General features: G+C 37.5%; 1 protein-coding gene across 1 annotated transcript in view; it reads right to left on the bottom strand.

Annotated features, from left to right (window-relative positions):
• Nucleotides 1-17,205, bottom strand: part of LOC308693949 (NACHT, LRR and PYD domains-containing protein 3-like) — a 57,895-nt gene continuing 40,690 nt past the window's right edge. Inside the window, exons 14-20 of the mRNA XM_081371142.1 lie at nt 12,289-12,459; nt 11,239-11,409; nt 10,642-10,812; nt 9,473-9,643; nt 2,355-2,525; nt 1,582-1,760; nt 1-509 (exon numbers count right to left, since the gene is read on the bottom strand). Coding sequence (XP_081227268.1) covers nt 508-509; nt 1,582-1,760; nt 2,355-2,525; nt 9,473-9,643; nt 10,642-10,812; nt 11,239-11,409; nt 12,289-12,459 — 1,036 coding nt within the window. The 3' untranslated portion in view covers nt 1-507. The remainder of the gene's footprint in view (nt 510-1,581; nt 1,761-2,354; nt 2,526-9,472; nt 9,644-10,641; nt 10,813-11,238; nt 11,410-12,288; nt 12,460-17,205) is intronic.

Raw genomic sequence — 17,205 nt, 5'->3', positions numbered from 1 at the left:
AAAAGAATGTGAAGATTTATTTGGAAACATTAATAGATCATCATATAAAAAATGTATTAATAATAAAACAAATATTTGACAGAAATAAATGTTAAGTGAAAATATTTGCATAATCTTTGTCTTCCTCTGTTGGTATAATATACAACATCTCTTCTGTAGTGAAACTCTTGATAAAACTTAAAACACTTTTCCCAACGCTGTCTGTATTGCACAATAAATCTATTGTCTAAGGCTTGTTTTCACTTTGCTTTAACCGTTTGCCACATATTTTGAGTGTTTCACGATCTACATTGTGATCAATATCTAACAAATGTGAAACAATTCAAAGCTGCTATTTTCAGAACTCATTTTCATGAGCCATTACTATAAAACAAGAAACTGGTGTGAAGTCACACACACACGTCAGTGTGATCGCTGTGTGTCTCTGTGTCTTCAGTCTCTGTAGCGGCTCTTTATTCACCATCAGCTGATCCTGAGGAAACTGAACTGACGTCTAAACACTGAGAGTCCTACAATAAAACACACAGACAGACACATATGAGTATGAGACATTACTGAGTCACATCACATCTGGAGATCATTTCAGGAAAACACAGCCAGAGATATTAATGACAAACTGGAATAGATTAATAACAGCAAATGATAAACAATTTTCTATTCTTTATCAAACACACACACACACACACACACACACACTCACACTCACACACACTACATTTCCATGCAACCAAATAATCTTTTAGTAATCAGATTGACGGCTCGGACTGAAAAGCTTTCATGTAAACACCTTAATCGTATGATTAATGAAATGAATCGATCTGAATGAAATTTGGATCGGATTGAGTGGTTTATTCCTTTTCTAATCCGATCGAGAGGACATGTCAACACTTGATCAGATTGAAAACCCAATCTGGAAAGTTCTGTGTGTGTGCAATGACGTAATGGCGTATGATGCGTACGAGTTGTTGTAGTTGTTGAATGAAGTGTCATGAATGACCAACACAATCTCACGGCCTTCAGTCCTTCATTCAGACTCTCATCCACAGGCTGTTTCGGGTGCAGGTAGGGGTGTTTTTACTGCGGGATAAATATAAGCAGCACGGCACAACGGTTCATGTGCTCATTGTCTCCTAATTAGGACCCGACCCGTAATATTAAGTCTGCTGTTTAAAACAAACAAAGTAGGAGAATACTATGTGCAAACAGCGGGAAATATTCGTGCAGTGTGTGCATGTCAAAAACTCAATTCCCATTTGAAGCTTGTGACATATAAACACACACATCAACCCGATCATTTTATTTATCGTTCATTTAAACACTACATTTGGATTCATCAATCGGAAGTAATTAATTCCAATTGAAACAAAATGTAAACATGGATGAAAATATTCATATAGACCTAGCCTATTCATAGATCATATACCTATTCATATTCACATCACAGAATTAAACTCTCATTAAAAACAATTTTCAGAGACTAAAGTGGAGCTGAATTGTTATCTTTTATTCTCCAGTTACACACATTTGAGACCTGTCACTGAAATTGGGTAAATTTAAAGGCATGAATAAAGATATACTCACAGCAGTGTAATGTCTCCAGTTTATAATGTGGATCATCCTTCAGTTTAGAGACACACTTCACTCCTGATTCTCCTATTTTATTCCCAGACAGATTCAGTTCTCTCAGGTGTTCAGGGTTTGATCTCAGAGCTGAAGTCAGAGCAGCAACACCTTTATCTGTGACACCACACTTACTCAACCTGTAGAGAACAATGACACACACTTCACTCTCTCAGTTCAGATCAGATCAGTTTAGCAGTGAATCCATTATTAAAGAGAAAGTTCAAACTTAAAGCACAAATTAATATGTTTGATGGATCATTAGATTGAGATCTAAAATGTCTTGTGTTCAGTCTGCTTTAATAAGACTATTTACTATATACGTTAGATTTACTATGTTACTTACTAGATCTGTACTACGTAATATATATGGAGTGTCAATTAGTGTGTGTGTTTTCATTTTACAAAATTAAAAACAATACTTTAGAAAGTGTCAATGCAGAAAGATGAACATAATTAACAGTAAGAATGAATCCAGCATGTTCTTCATTTCTCAGTTCTGACTGTGTTGAGCTCGAGTCTGTTTAAAGTCAAGAGACTGAAATGTTGATTGTGTGTGAAAGTGTGTATTTCAGTGTGACTCTCAGTCCTGCAGTTTCATGTTATTGAGGATCAGCTCATGTGTTCAATCATTTACAGCTCAATAATCTGAACTCACAGCAGCAGAAAGAGGCTGAACACTTCAAATATACTTTACATTGTGATTCATGTGTGAGAGTCAAATATGATCTTACCTCAGTTTCTCCAGTTTACAGTGAGGATTCTGTAGTACATCAGACAGCAGATTCACTGATTTTCCTATTTTATTCCCAGACAGATTCAGTTCTCTAAGGTGTTCAGGGTTTGATCTCAGAGCTGAAGTCAGAGCAGCAAAACCTTCATCTGTGACGCCACAATCATACAACCTGTAGAGAACAATGACACACACTTCACTCTCTCAGTTCAGATCAGATCAGTTTAGCAGTGAATCCATTATTAAAGAGAAAGTTCAAACCTAAAGCACAAATTAATATGTTTGAGGGATCATTAGATTGAGATCTAAAATGTCACAAAACATGATCATAAAACATCTAAAGTATCATTCAATCAGGAAAAATAATCTCTTATTTGATTAAAAGTCAGTCTTGTGTTCAGTCTGCTTTAATAAATAAGACTATTCACTACATACGTTAGTTATACTATACTAGATCTGTACTATGTAATATACATGGAGTGTCAATTAGTGTGTGTGTGTGTGTGTTTTCATTTTACAAAATTAAAAACAATACTTTAGAAAGTGTCAATGCAGAAAGATGAACATAATTAACAGTAATCAGGGCGGTCTCTAGTGGGGTGAAAAGTGGTGATAATTATAGGGGCCTCCGCTGCCCAGGGGGCCCCACAAAATACAGCAGTTATACTATATATACTATATATTATATAGGCCAGTGATCTCAAACTCAATTCCTGGAGGGCCACAGCTCTGCACAGTTTTGCTCCAACCCTAAATCAAACACACCTGATCCAGCTAAACAAGGTCTTCAGGATTACTAGAAACTTCCTTGCAGGTGTGAGTTGGAGCTAAACTGTGCAGAGCTGTGGCCCTCCAGGAATTGAGTTTGAGACCACTGTTATAGGCACTCTGTTGTATGAATAATTCTAATATTTATATTAGGTTGTATGCCTGAGATTTAAAGGGGTCATATAATGGTACATGAACTTTTACAAGTTGATTGTACTGAAATGTGTGTTGGCAGTGCCTGTACACAACCATCATAAAATCCATCCATCCAGTGTTTTTTTTTTAAATCATCTTATATGTTTTCCCCTCTCTCAAATCAAGCCGTTCGACCGTGTGACGTCACACGGTCGGACACCCCTCCCTCGATTATTAATTGACAGCAGTGTTTCAACACAGACCCGCCCTCGCTCATTGTCTGCCATTGTTGATATGCTGGAGCAGAATGGCTTCTAAGCGATTGTGGTGTTCTGTTCTTGGGTGTAATAAGGGACACAGCAGTCTTTTTGATGTTCCTAAATCCGAACCGCTGAAGACGCAGTGGCTGAGTTTTGTTTTCGAAGGGAATATTCCCCACGATCAATGTCAATGCTTTCATGTTTGCGCGAATCATTTCACCAGACTGCTTTATAAACGAGGGTCAGTATAAAGCTGGTTTTGCTAAGAAGCTGCTCCTGAAAAAAGGATCGGTACCAACTATTCGTGTTCCAGCTGCACCTCCAGAAGAAGTGAGTGTAACGTTTTATTAACCATTATATTAATCTTTATGTAACGACTGAGACAAGTCAGACACAAGTATTTGTTATAGTTTAACAAATGATAATGAACAAATGAAATTAACAAAATAACTCACTCTCGGGATCTATGGTCCCATTCCCCCAAACAGGGCAAGACGGTCTTCGTTACCACGACCACGATCAGATAAGTTAGTTTTATAACCCTTAGCAATGTGAACAAGGCCCCTGCTACAAAACCCACAGATGTTAGAACAGACTCTCCTGCATTCATTTAATGATGAACTGATTAACCCTCTGGGGTCTGAGGTGTTTTCTGGGCCCTGGAGGTGTTCTGACATACTCTGACATTTGCGCTTATTTCTGTTATTGTGACATTTTCATGGCTAAAGTCTGATTACACTGTATTTAGCACAAACTCTGCTACAATAATATGTCAGCAGCATGTATGTAAAAGTTTGTAGTTTTGATATAATGACATTTATGCGTGGTTTGTGAAAAAAACAAAAATTGTCACTGAAATAAGGTCATGAAACCCATACTGATTATTTCTTCATAAGGCTTTTGAAAATTGTATCACGTAGCCTAGAATATTTGCTCCAAAACTATGTGAAAATCATTCTGCATACTCATTCAGATAAGACAATACATTGATTTAAAATTTGCAAGACATGTTTTGTGTGAGAAAGCTTTATGCGTATAGGCGTGGACATCATGAATATTTAATTTATTTCACACCTGAGAAAGACAAAGACCCTCCCATAATGGCCCTATTAGGTGCTAACAGGCCTATCATTCTGAGCAACCTTGCACAAAGAATGAGGAGATTTAACCCCCTGTTTTTTTCATATCAGTGCAAAATACTCTGTTGATTTTGAGTTTACATACTTGTGTTGTACATCATTCAAAACTGTTAAATGTCTTCTTTTATTGTGTACACTCATAATAAAAACAAAATGTTGTGTTTTACGTAAAACAAAGAAAATAAACATGATGTGCGTTCTGCCGTCAGTCTCAATGTGAAACTCATTCTGAAACGCGACAGAAAACGACCTGTAACTCAGCGAATGTTTGTCACACAGACTTGAAACGCATGTCTATACAACACTTGGAATCTCTATTTTTAAAGTATGTAAATTATATAAAAAACAAATATTCTATTTTTAAGTAATCCATACAAAAGCAGCGGCATGTACAGTTTCTCAAACGCATCCTCATTAAATTTAATTTGACCGCGCCCATGCGCGCACGAGCGATTGACATGCAAATGATCCATGCGGAGAAACGCAGACCTGTAAACGCCCTCATCACCTCAAAACAAAGAATCGGAGACTTAGGTAACTTACTCCTCTGCTTTTCATCGAGTCTGGAAGACTGTTTGTGCTGTGCTGTTTACCTTGGATTTACCTCAGAAGAATTAGAAGAACGTGATTTGAAGATGAGACGATTTTTAAGGTAAGATAAAAACTGGTGGTGCCAGATTAAAATGTATGTTATGAAATGAGTTTGGAGTAAAAACATGAACTAAGCCATAATGTCATATATGTATATGTATATATACTAGAATGGTAGGCAACCTTTCAGTGCTTGTATACGACACAAGGATGTTTTTATATTCTATAATAAAACACAGCATGGTAAAAGTAGGCTAGTATATATATATATATATATATATATTAGGGCTGTGACATTAACGCGTTAATTTCGATTAATTAATCTGAGAAAAAATAACGCGTTAAAAAAAAATAACGCAGATTAATCCATTCTGTATTGACCTTGGAACCTGGAGCCGTTCTAGCCACCATTCGATTGTAAAATGAAGGAGGGAGACGAGAACGCGCTGGCGCTGCCTGGATCATTGATTGGAACATTTACTTATAAAAAAACAGCCGGCATTTCATTGTTAATTCACCGGTGAACTTAAGGGACCAAGGTCGAATCAATGTTGGATTATGTTCCGATTGTGCAAAACGAATCAACGGTGAAATCGTGACGTTGTTTCATTGTTGATTTCGTGACGTTGTTTCACCGTCTCTTCTTTCAATGTGAGTGAATAAAGATTGTATGTCGACGTTGAACCAATGTTGAATTATGCTTCGGTTTTGCAAATTGAATCAACGTTGATATCGTGACATTGTTTCACCGTCCATCATGGGATAATGAGTCATGACAATGCTGACTGAATTTGTGATTAACTGTACACTAAAATATTTTTAACTGTCAAATTACTTGCAGCAATGGCTTAAACACATTTAATAAAAATATAACGCATGCAAAAGATTGTAAAAGAAGTTTTATTCTGAAAAAAAACAAGTCTAAAAATACTTTCTAAAACAGATGAAAAACATCTCAAACTTTAAATTGCAGCATTTTCGAAGTAATGTTAAAAACCTGTAAAGCAAGTGTAAATAATGTTTATAATTTAATGTTTAATATTAAATGTATAATTTAATAATGTTCAATAATTTAATAATGTTCAATTGTATTGTATTGATTATTTGCTAGGCACAATTATTCCAATGCTCACCATTTGAACATTATTTCAATAACATGTTCAACACAATAATTTTTAATTGATTGACAGCCCTAATTTATATGCGATTAATTTCGATTAATTAATTACAAAGCCTCTAATTAATTAGATTAATTTTTTTAATCGAGTCCCGGCCCTAATATATATATATATATATACACACACTTTTTTTAGTTGTGTACTTACATTATCCCGACTGTTTCCAACAACTTTCAAACCAGGAGAAATTTGTAATTTAATTCGAAGACACGTCCTGTTTCTTTATTTCCGTCGCCGTAAATGGCGTCATATCCGCGTTGTCCCTGGTTTCCGCTCATACTGCCATGGCAACCAGAGCTATGAACCGGAGCCCTCTGATAGTAACCAAAGCGACAGACGTGGACCACTGTGTAGTTCGCAATGTCTATCTGCACGCTGTTGTTGCTTCGTTCAAACGTAATGGACCATGGCAAGCAGCCTTTGGATAAAAAAGGAGAACTAAAAACGAGAGTCAATATCAGCGCGGTGTTTTCGAGATGCCTAGAGCTCCCATAGACAGTATATAAACGAGAGCTCCACGTCCGAGACTTCGACCGCTCCTACATGTACTTTATTAAACAGGTGAGCACATTTACATAAAACTAATCAATGTTATATAGTTCAACAATGATAAAATGTTATAATATGATCTGTATGTTATTCAAATGTTGATCTAGCTTACTGCTAGTCTCATACAGACAAACTAACACATACATTTCAACACATTCAAATGCAGTTTAGTGTGATAGTGTAATGTTAGACCAAGTGAAACAGCGCTGCGTTACCTCACAAGTTTAATTTGTCTAATAAACTGACCTGTGAGTTGTAATTCTGCACTCGCGTGTAGATCGGTAGAATGAAATGTCCATATTCCTTTTATATCCGCGGGACTCGCGTCGCGTGTGGAGCTGATAGCTGTCTCTTAGCAATCCCGACCTGCTTTATATCACAGTCATGATAAAAGCATCGATGTATTCACTCATCCATAAACATTATTAGATCGGTCGGCTTGACGTTGACGACAAGATACATAATTCTTAGCAAATGTTGCGTCATCAAACTACGCCTTTGTTATTGTAAAGAGGTTAGCGACCCCTAGTGGCGAAAAAAAATCCATACTGTACTTTATTAAAAAATAAGACAATAAATGACTTTATTTTTTAAATTTGACTGCATTCTTGTCAATTTATAAATGTTTACTTTTTGATTTATTAATTATAACAGACTGATGGGGAAAACATTATTTTGCTGTTACTTTTTAGAAATTGATTTTATTATTATTTAACAATTTATTTTTATTTTTATATAAATTTAACTTTTAAAATAAAGGTTTTACAACAACATCACCTTCTTCTGTTATATGTAGACCTCCATGCTCATCTATTGTACAGTATGTGATATTGGTGGAGGGTGGTGGGGGCCCGCATCAATATTTTTTCAGGGGGCCCCGAATCCTCTAGCTACGGCCCTGACAGTAAGAATGAATCCAGCATGTTCTTCAGTTCTCAGTTCTGACTGTGTTGAGCTCGAGTCTGTTTAAAGTCAAGAGACTGAAATGTTGATTGTGTGTGAAAGTGTGTATTTCAGTGTGACTCTCAGTCCTGCAGTTTCATGTTATTGAGGATCAGCTCATGTGTTCAATCATTTACAGCTCAATAATCTGAACTCACAGCAGCAGAAAGATAGCCTGGTTCTACCAGACTCTCGTACATTTCATTTGTACAGAGAGTCTGGCCTCTCTCCATTGAGAAACGTTTACTTCCTTGTAGGCGGGTTCTCTGTTAAAGTTCAAAACTATTGGATCTGCCCAGAGTCACTCAGGATCTGCCATAGCCAATCACTAACGTGTGGTCGTGACGTATGTCATGCGCCGAAACCGGCCGGAAACAAGAAGTCCAAATGATCAGAGGATTATGTTTAGAATAAACTTTTCTCAAACTTTTATCTGTGCGATGATCGCAGCAACAAATATAAACAATCCAGCAATAACGTGGGGACAGAGTTGCAACAACAGAGTTCGCGGGGCCGCAGACACACCGTTTCAGTTCCTTCGCTTTTTTGAGCAGTCTGTGATTTAACGTCAATTACCATCAGCTGTTAATCTGCTAATCAGCCGTCATACGAACACCTAAGAGAGTACAGGGGGGTGTTGCCCAACATTCTAAATCACAATCAAACAATAATACGTGCATAGAAAATAATCAAAGAAAGTCAAAGGAAAAAAAGGAAAAACAACAGTGCAAAATACACACGCACACAAAAACACAGCCAAATAAAATAGACCATAATCTCTACATATGACATTATTATATTTTATTATGGCTATAATGAACAGGCTGCAATGCTGGAATATGGTGTGTGTGTGTGTCGGCGGGCGCGATCAAACAGTGGAAACATGAAAACATAGGCTAGGCTACTATTTTGTTCAGGGCATCTACGAATATTATTTATTTATAAATTATAATTAAACTTGTTTAAATGTACAGTTTGGTGTTGTTTTGTTTTTAAAAGACATCATAATACAATAAATGCATTAATCTCTCAATTGGGTATTTATCATTAAAGATATAGAGTTTTGAATCTAGCGATCAAAATGACCGCTTGCGGCAGTTCTAGTAGTTATGGAATTCTGGCACTTCTAGTGCTATCGGAGTGAGCTGGAAAATCAAACTTTTCCCGAACCCCGTGGGGAGGAGGGCCACAACATCATGGCCACCAACAAAACTTAGCAAACATTGTTCTTGCTCCGGCATTAACTTCTGTATATTCGGCAGTTTTGCAACAACGGACCGAATAGCTTTTCTCACGTCTTTATCCGCTGCCATTACTCCAACTCAAACTGACGCACTACATCAACGTCATCGTTCTCAGCCACTCCCTCTGTTCGCTGATTGGTCCTACAAAAAATTGGTTTCTGGAAACCTAAGAATATACAGCAGTCCCAGACGTAGTACTGAAGTAAAATGAAATTGAGCGGAAGTACGCGGAGCCAGGCTAGCAGAAAGAGGCTGAACACTTCAAATATACTTTACATTGTGATTCATGTGTGAGAGTCAAATATGATCTTACCACAGTTTCTCCAGTTTACAGTGAGGATTCTGTAGTACATCAGACAGCAGATTCACTGATTTTCCTATTTTATTTCCAGACAGATCCAGTTCTCTCAGGTGTTCAGGGTTTGATCTCAGAGCTGAAGTCAGAGCAGTAAAACCTTCATCTGTGACGCCACAATATCTCAACCTGTAGAGAACAATGACACACACTTCACTCTCTCAGTTCAGATCAGATCAGTTTAGCAGTGAATCCATTATTAAAGAGAAAGTTCAAACTTAAAGCACAAATTAATATGTTTGATGGATCATTAGATTGAGATCTAAAATATCACAAAACATGATCATAAAACATCTAAAGTATCATTCAATCAGGAAAAATAATCTCTTAAATTACACTATTCACTACATAGGCTAGTTTTGCTGTTACTTAGATCTGTTTGTAATATTTATGGAGTAATAAACTGGGGGGTGTGTGTGTGAGTGTTTACAAAATTAAAAACAATCCTTTAGAAAGTGTCAATGCAGAAAGATGAACATAATTAACAGTAAGAATGAATCCAGCATGTTCTTCATTTCTCAGTTCTGACTGTGTTGAGCTCGAGTCTGTTTAATGTCAAGAGACTGAAATGTTGATTGTGTGTGAAAGTGTGTATTTCAGTGTGACTCTCAAGGGGGTCACACACCGGATGCGCAGCTCAGCGCCGCGCCGCGCTACGTCTAGGACAACTGTCACCTGAAAATCCGATAACATCAGCAATTTTCTGATTTCTGTAAATAAATATAAAACTAAATGTATATTGCAGCACAGGGTTAAGTCCATATATTCATTAACTATGATTTGAGACACATAAATGTAAATTTAATATAAAACTGTTTAAATGGCGCTCTGTGGCGCGGCAGGATTTTGAACACGGTCCTGAGCCGTTGCTGGGCGCCGCGGACAGACGCCGCCGGTGTGTGTACTCTCATAGAGAATAATGTGTTCGAATTTAAAAAACGTGGCGCTGCGCTGCGCGTTCGGTGTGCGACCCCCTTCAGTCCTGCAGTTTCATGTTATTGAGGATCAGCTCATGTGTTCAATCATTTACAGCTCAATAATCTGAACTCACAGCAGCAGAAAGAGGCTGAACACTTCAAATATACTTTACATTGTGATTCATGTGTGAGAGTCAAATATGATCTTACCTCAGTTTCTCCAGTTTACAGTGAGGATTCTGTAGTACATCAGACAGCAGATTCACTGATTTTCCTATTTTATTCCCAGACAGATCCAGTTCTCTCAGGTGTTCAGGGTTTGATCTCAGAGCTGAAGTCAGAGCAGCAAAACCTTCATCTGTGACGCCACAATAACTCAACCTGTAGAGAACAATGACACACACTTCACTCTCAGTTCAGATCAGATCAGTTTAGCAGTGAATCCATTATAAAAGAGAAAGTTCAAACTTAAAGCACAAATTAATAAATATAGGCTAGTTTTACTGTTACTTAGATCTGTACTATGTGATATGTATGGAGTGTCAATTAGTGTGTCTGTGTTTTTTCATTTTACAAAATTAAAAACAATCCTTTAGAAAGTGTCAATGGAGAAAGAAGAACAATTAACAGTGTGAAAGTGTATTTCAGTGTGACTCTCAGTCCTGCAGTTTCATGTTATTGAGGATCAGCTCATGTGTTCAATCATTTACAGCTCAATAATCTGAACTCACAGCAGCAGAAAGAGGCTGAACACTTCAAATATACTTTACACTGTGATTCATGTGTGAGAGTCAAATATGATCTTACCACAGTTTCTCCAGTTTACAGTGAGGATTCTGTAGTACATCAGACAGCAGATCCACTGATTTTCCTATTTTATTAAATGACAGATCCAGTTCTCTCAGGTGTTCAGGGTTTGATCTCAGAGCTGAAGTCAGAGCAGCAAAACCTTTATCTGTGACGCCACAATCATACAACCTGTAGAGAACAATGACACACACTTCACTCACTCAGTTCAGATCAGATCAGTTTAGCAGTGAATCCATTATTAAAGAGAAAGTTCAAACTTGAAGCACAAATTAATATGTTTGATGGATCATTAGATTGAGATCTAAAATGTCACAAAATATGATCATAAAACATCTAAAGTATCATTCAATCATAGGTTAGTTTTACTGATAAGCCGACTGCACACTGTGTGATTTTGGCCATGATTTGGCCGTCTGAGACAAATTTTTTAAATCCTAAAAGTTTCCTCTGATCTTAGGCCAAAACCTGAAGTGTTTGATCGTTAGTTTGTCTTTGTTTGGAAAGATGTTTGATGTGTTTCTTTTTCAAATGCACATTAAAAGCGACTCAAACTCGCAGTGCTTTCAGATGGAGCAGCGTTTACTACTGATCAGAGCCGTACGTCACTGACAAGCTGCATATAATAAATAATTGCAGCTTTTGCAATTTCATAATAGCGATTAGCAAAATCGATTTCGTGTTAATTGTGATTAATCGTGCAGCTCTATTTGATATGTTCACCGACAGCCGATTAATGACCGTTGTGATCAAATTTTCCCTCCGACGAGATTCTGACAGTGTCTGAAGATTTGACTCTCAGTCCTGCAGTGACTTCTCCTACGACAACCGTCACATTGTCTTCGTTTTTCAAGAAAAGCCATGACCAAAATAAACATTTAGAGATTTCTGTAGCCACCATTTCAATCCCGTGTGTGATTGATTGATGATGTAAAATGTGTTCAATCATTTACAGCTCAATAATCTGAACTCACAGCAGCAGAAAGAGGCTGAACACTTCAAATATACTTTACATTGTGATTCATGTGTGAGAGTCAAATATGATCTTACCACAGTTTCTCCAGTTTACAGTGAGGATTCTGTAGTACATCAGACAGCAGATTCACTGATTCTCCTATTTTATTAAATGACAGATCCAGTTCTCTCAGGTGTTCAGGGTTTGATCTCAGAGCTGAAGTCAGAGCAGCAAAACCTTTATCTGTGACGCCACAATAACTCAACCTGTAGAGAACAATGACACACACTTCACTCTCTCAGTTCAGATCAGATCAGTTTAGCAGTGAATCCATTATTAAAGAGAAAGTTCAAACTTAAAGCACAAATTAATATGTTTGATGGATCATTAGATTGAGATCTAAAATGTCACAAAATATGATCATAAAACATCTAAAGTATCATTCAATCAGGAAAAATTAATCTCATAAATGACACTATTCACTACATAGGCTAGTTTTGATTGTTACTTAGATCTGTATGTAATATGTATGGAGTAATAAATTGGTGTGTGTGTGTGTGTGTGTGTGTGTGTGTGTGTGTGTGTGTGTGTGTGTGTGTGTGTGTGTGCTATTTTACAAAATTAAAAACAATCCTTTAGAAAGCGTCAATGCAGAAAGATGAACATAATTAACAGTAAGAATGAATCCAGCATGTTCTTCATTTCTCAGTTCTGACTGTGTTGAGCTCGAGTCTGTTTAAAGTCAAGAGACTGAAATGTTGATTGTGTGTGAAAGTGTGTATTTCAGTGTGACTCTCAGTCCTGCAGTTTCATGTTATTGAGGATCAGCTCATACAATACAATATGATATTTATTTATAAAGCACATTTAAAAACAACCAAGGCTGACCAAAGTGCTGTACAGAACAGAAGGGTAAAAATAATAATAATAAAACAACCAATAAGATAACACAAAACAATAAATAAGCAATAATCGTATCTGAGTCAAGGAGTATTAAGGACCTCTGAATGACCCAGAGTTAAAATCTTTTCCAGCCACAGAGACTGAGATTTTACCTACAAAAATACATAAAATCATCCCAGAACAATTTTCGATGGACTTATAATCAAACATCATGCAACTACATAATTCTATGTTGTGTCTACCACTTATATGTGTGTATAATATGCTTAGATCCCATATAAGTCATGATTTATTATAACTATTAGATGTTTGAATGAAAGTGGGTCTCATTTCCTATCTGTATGATCGTATGTTCTTAATTCAAAAGATGGCTTGATTGAAATCTGTGTAAAATGTTTCATATTCTTATAATAGTAATAATGTCTAAACTTTGGCCCCTGTCCTCTCTGCTAGAGCTTGAGAGTAAGGAGATCCCAGATAAGCATGATTTAAGTGAAGAGAATGCCACCTCCTAAATTACGCCAGTGTCTAATTGGTCAGAACTCATCCAGGAGGCTGGACAAATGTTTGAGTTTAAAATCTTAGACCTGAAAAAAAGCTTTCTCTCAAGAGTTACAACAGTTAGGAAAAATGCGCAAAGGGAGATGAAGATGAAGATAGACTAGTAACCATGTAAACGCGCAGACGAAAGAACCCAAATTAAGATCAGAAGAACATGGGTTAAACAGCTTCATTCAAGTCATCTAACTACTCTCGTCTCAATTTTCTTTCTTTCTTAGTTTTCTTTTCTTTTCCGTGTGAGTCTCGGTTCTAAGTTAAGTTTTGCGGCACAGTTTCGGTCCACGATTCAACTGCAAAGCCTGCTTTCCAGGAACAAAGACTCTCCATCCATCCGCCAGCACTCCACGTGATTGGCCGCCCCAGACATCAGGCATGAGGACACCAGCCAATGAATGAACTCGGGAAACCCCTTTTACACAACAAAAAGGGAACCCCAAAAGGAACGCAAATATGTAAGTAGCCTCCAGACTCTTAAAGGTCCCGTTCTTCGTGATCCCATGTTTCAAACTTTAGTTAGTGTGTAATGTTGTTGTTAGAGTATAAATAATATCTGTAAAATTATAAAGCTCAAAGTTCAATGCCAAGCGAGATATTTTATTTAACAGAAGTCGCCTACAGCGAACGGCTCGTTTGGACTACACCCCTCTACTTCCTTCTTTAATGATGTCATTAAAACCGTTTTTTGACTAACCTCCGCCCACAGGAATGCTCCCTCAACTCTACCGAAATTCGTTTATGTACTTGCGCACTTCTAATAACTTACTGTGTTTACTCAGCTCTTACTGTGATTTTCTGAAGTAAAACTGACGCTTCATCTTTTGTGTGCTGTACAATAAACTTTATTAAACTCATCAGTATATGTTTGATCATCATTCAGACAGCAGACTTGTAGGCTATTAATAAATAATGGATACATACAAGCAGATGACAAATACGTTATAATAACCGTAATTAAACTACTAAACTATACCTGTTTCATCTCTATACAGCACTCTGACTCTGTAGGCATTATTGTCCGACTCGAAATGAACACGTTACTGAGAGTTTCTGATATTATCATCATTCCGTGAGATGAAATTGTCCTGAGAGACTGAGCGCGAGCTCATGAAGCTCCGCCCCCTGAGTCGTCCAGCAGCAGCTTATTTGCATTTAAAGGGCACACACTGAAACAGCTCGTTTTTCTGAGCCCCCCAAAAACACAATTTAAACATGCTGTAAAAAATGATCTGTTGGGTATTTTGAGCTGAAACTTCACATACACACTCTGGGGACATCAGAGACTTATTTTGCATCTGGTGAAAAGGGGCATAGAACGGGACCTTTAAGCTGAACTGGTGTATTGATATAAATTTAATAACCCACATAAGAAACGATAGAAGGGTTAAATTAATGATTGATGGTTCGTTCCAGGTCATGTCTTATCAGTGCATATAGAAACTTGGATTTCGTCATCTCACTCTTTCCTCACTCTCTCTTTCTTTCTGCAACTCGTATGAATGTGTGTGCGTGTGTTTGTGTTAGATATTAGTTTTATGTGTTAGAATAATCAATAAAGTCTTGTTTGTATTTTAAAGAGAAGTGTTACTTGTGTTATGTGCTTACGAATTTAATGTCTTAAACTGCTGATCTAAGTTACCTTGCTAACAAATAGTATATAACTATAGTTTGGATATTTATATCCGCTGCAGAGCTGATAGTTACAACCAGTTCAAATGAACCCTGAACGAGTCATTTGCTCGGTTGTAATAAGTGATTCTTTCGAATTCCCTATAAATTAATTAATAATTCCTTTTGAGCTAAATTGACCTGTCAGAATTACTAAATTATCTTACATACCCGTCTAAGGGTACGAGTAGTGTCAGTGTGCCAGGGCACTGGTGCAGGCTTGTGATTTTTGTACTTCAAGGGCACAATAGAATTCATGTGCAAGTGGAATTAAAAAGATTAAAGGGATAGTTCACTGTGGCGAGCAGGACGAGGTCGAGGGCCGTGGGAGGACGGCTCGAGGCCGGTGGCGTGATTAGTGATGAGCCACACCTGTGAGACGCACCGGTCTCGCATCTCTCACGGAGGAGCGGAGGCATAAAGGAGGAGCGATGATAGTGAAGAGCGAGAGAGGACAGGCCTGATTTTTAGTTCATGTTTTGTTTCTGTTTGTGTCGCCAGCAGTCGTCCGTGAGGGGCTGCTGGCTTTTACTTTCATTTTTGTATTTGTTTATTTATCATTAAAATATGTTGAATGTTCGCCGGTTCCCGCCTCCTTCTTCCCATAACATCTGAACCCCGTTACATTCACCCAAAAATGAAAATTCTGTGATTTTCTGTAGCCTACCATGATGTACGTAACTGTTTGGAGTCTGACTCTACTCTGCATAACCTGGACGCTGATGCATACCTTAAAGGGATAGTTCACCCAAAAATTAAAATTCTGTGATCATTTACTCTCCCTCAAGTTGTTCCAAACCTGTATGACTTTCTTTCTTCTGCTGAACACAAAAGAAGATATTTTGAAGAAAGTCAGTAACCAAATGTCTTATGGACCCCATTGACTTCCATAGAAAAAAAAAAATGGAAGTCAATGGGGACCAGCAACTGTTTAATTACCAACCTTCTTTAAAATATCTTCTTTTGTGTATAGCAGAAGAAAGAAAGTCATACAGGTTTGGAACAACTTGAGGGAGAGTAAATGATCACAGAATTTTAATTTTTGGGTGAACTATCCCTTTAAAGCTAGGGTAGGTAAGATTTTTCTAAAAAAACAACATTCCAAATTTGTTTAAACTGTCTTTATATACCAATACATAATTAAAATGTAAGTACTCTGAAAAAGAGAGTATAAAAATCGAGTGTCTGTAGACCTCTCACGACTGTTGTAAACACAGCTCATTATTTCCATTCACTCCACCCCCTCCCTTCTGGGCTCCTTCCAAAGCCACGCCCCCAAAACACATGAACGCGCGACGCCAAACGCTCAGGCTCAGCTGGAAGACGCATTTATTTACCTGAGACGAGTGGAGAGGAAGGAGCGCAGTGCATGCAGCGACATCATGTCAGAATCACATGTAATAAAATACCTAACTTTATCCCTATGAATATAAACAAATATGATGGCTTTTAGTACTCACTATCAAGCTAGCATATCGATACTGGTAAAGTTTAAAATATATTTTGTTTGATTCGGTAACGAGCTATATTTATAAGGCAAAGCTAGGTTGCACTGATACACGTTTTTCCATTACCATCAGTTACACTGTGATGAAGGTGAATTTCGTGTAAGAGTCATAACATATACAGTGTTTTGCATGTAAGAGTTTCCATGATGAAAACATTGTTGACTCTGATGAGGACTAACGTTACACTCCGGTGACAAGTACCGCATCGTCGGTTCGAGGACAGGTCCACTCCGGGGTCGAGGGCGAAGCAGAGGAGGTTGTTCAAGAGTGCGGGCAGGGTCCGAGGAAGTAGTTTAGCAAAGTAGCAAAGCTGGCATTGGTCCTTTTTGCTGCATTTTCTCAGCCATTGTGCGGCAAACTCCTGCTTACTCGGTG

This window comes from Scardinius erythrophthalmus, assembly GCF_964197995.2.
Source record: "Scardinius erythrophthalmus genome assembly, chromosome: 7".
NCBI classification, from domain to species: domain Eukaryota; kingdom Metazoa; phylum Chordata; class Actinopteri; order Cypriniformes; family Leuciscidae; genus Scardinius; species Scardinius erythrophthalmus.
Note: the sequence above shows the minus strand (reverse complement) of the source record. Positions and strands in the feature narration are given on the sequence as shown.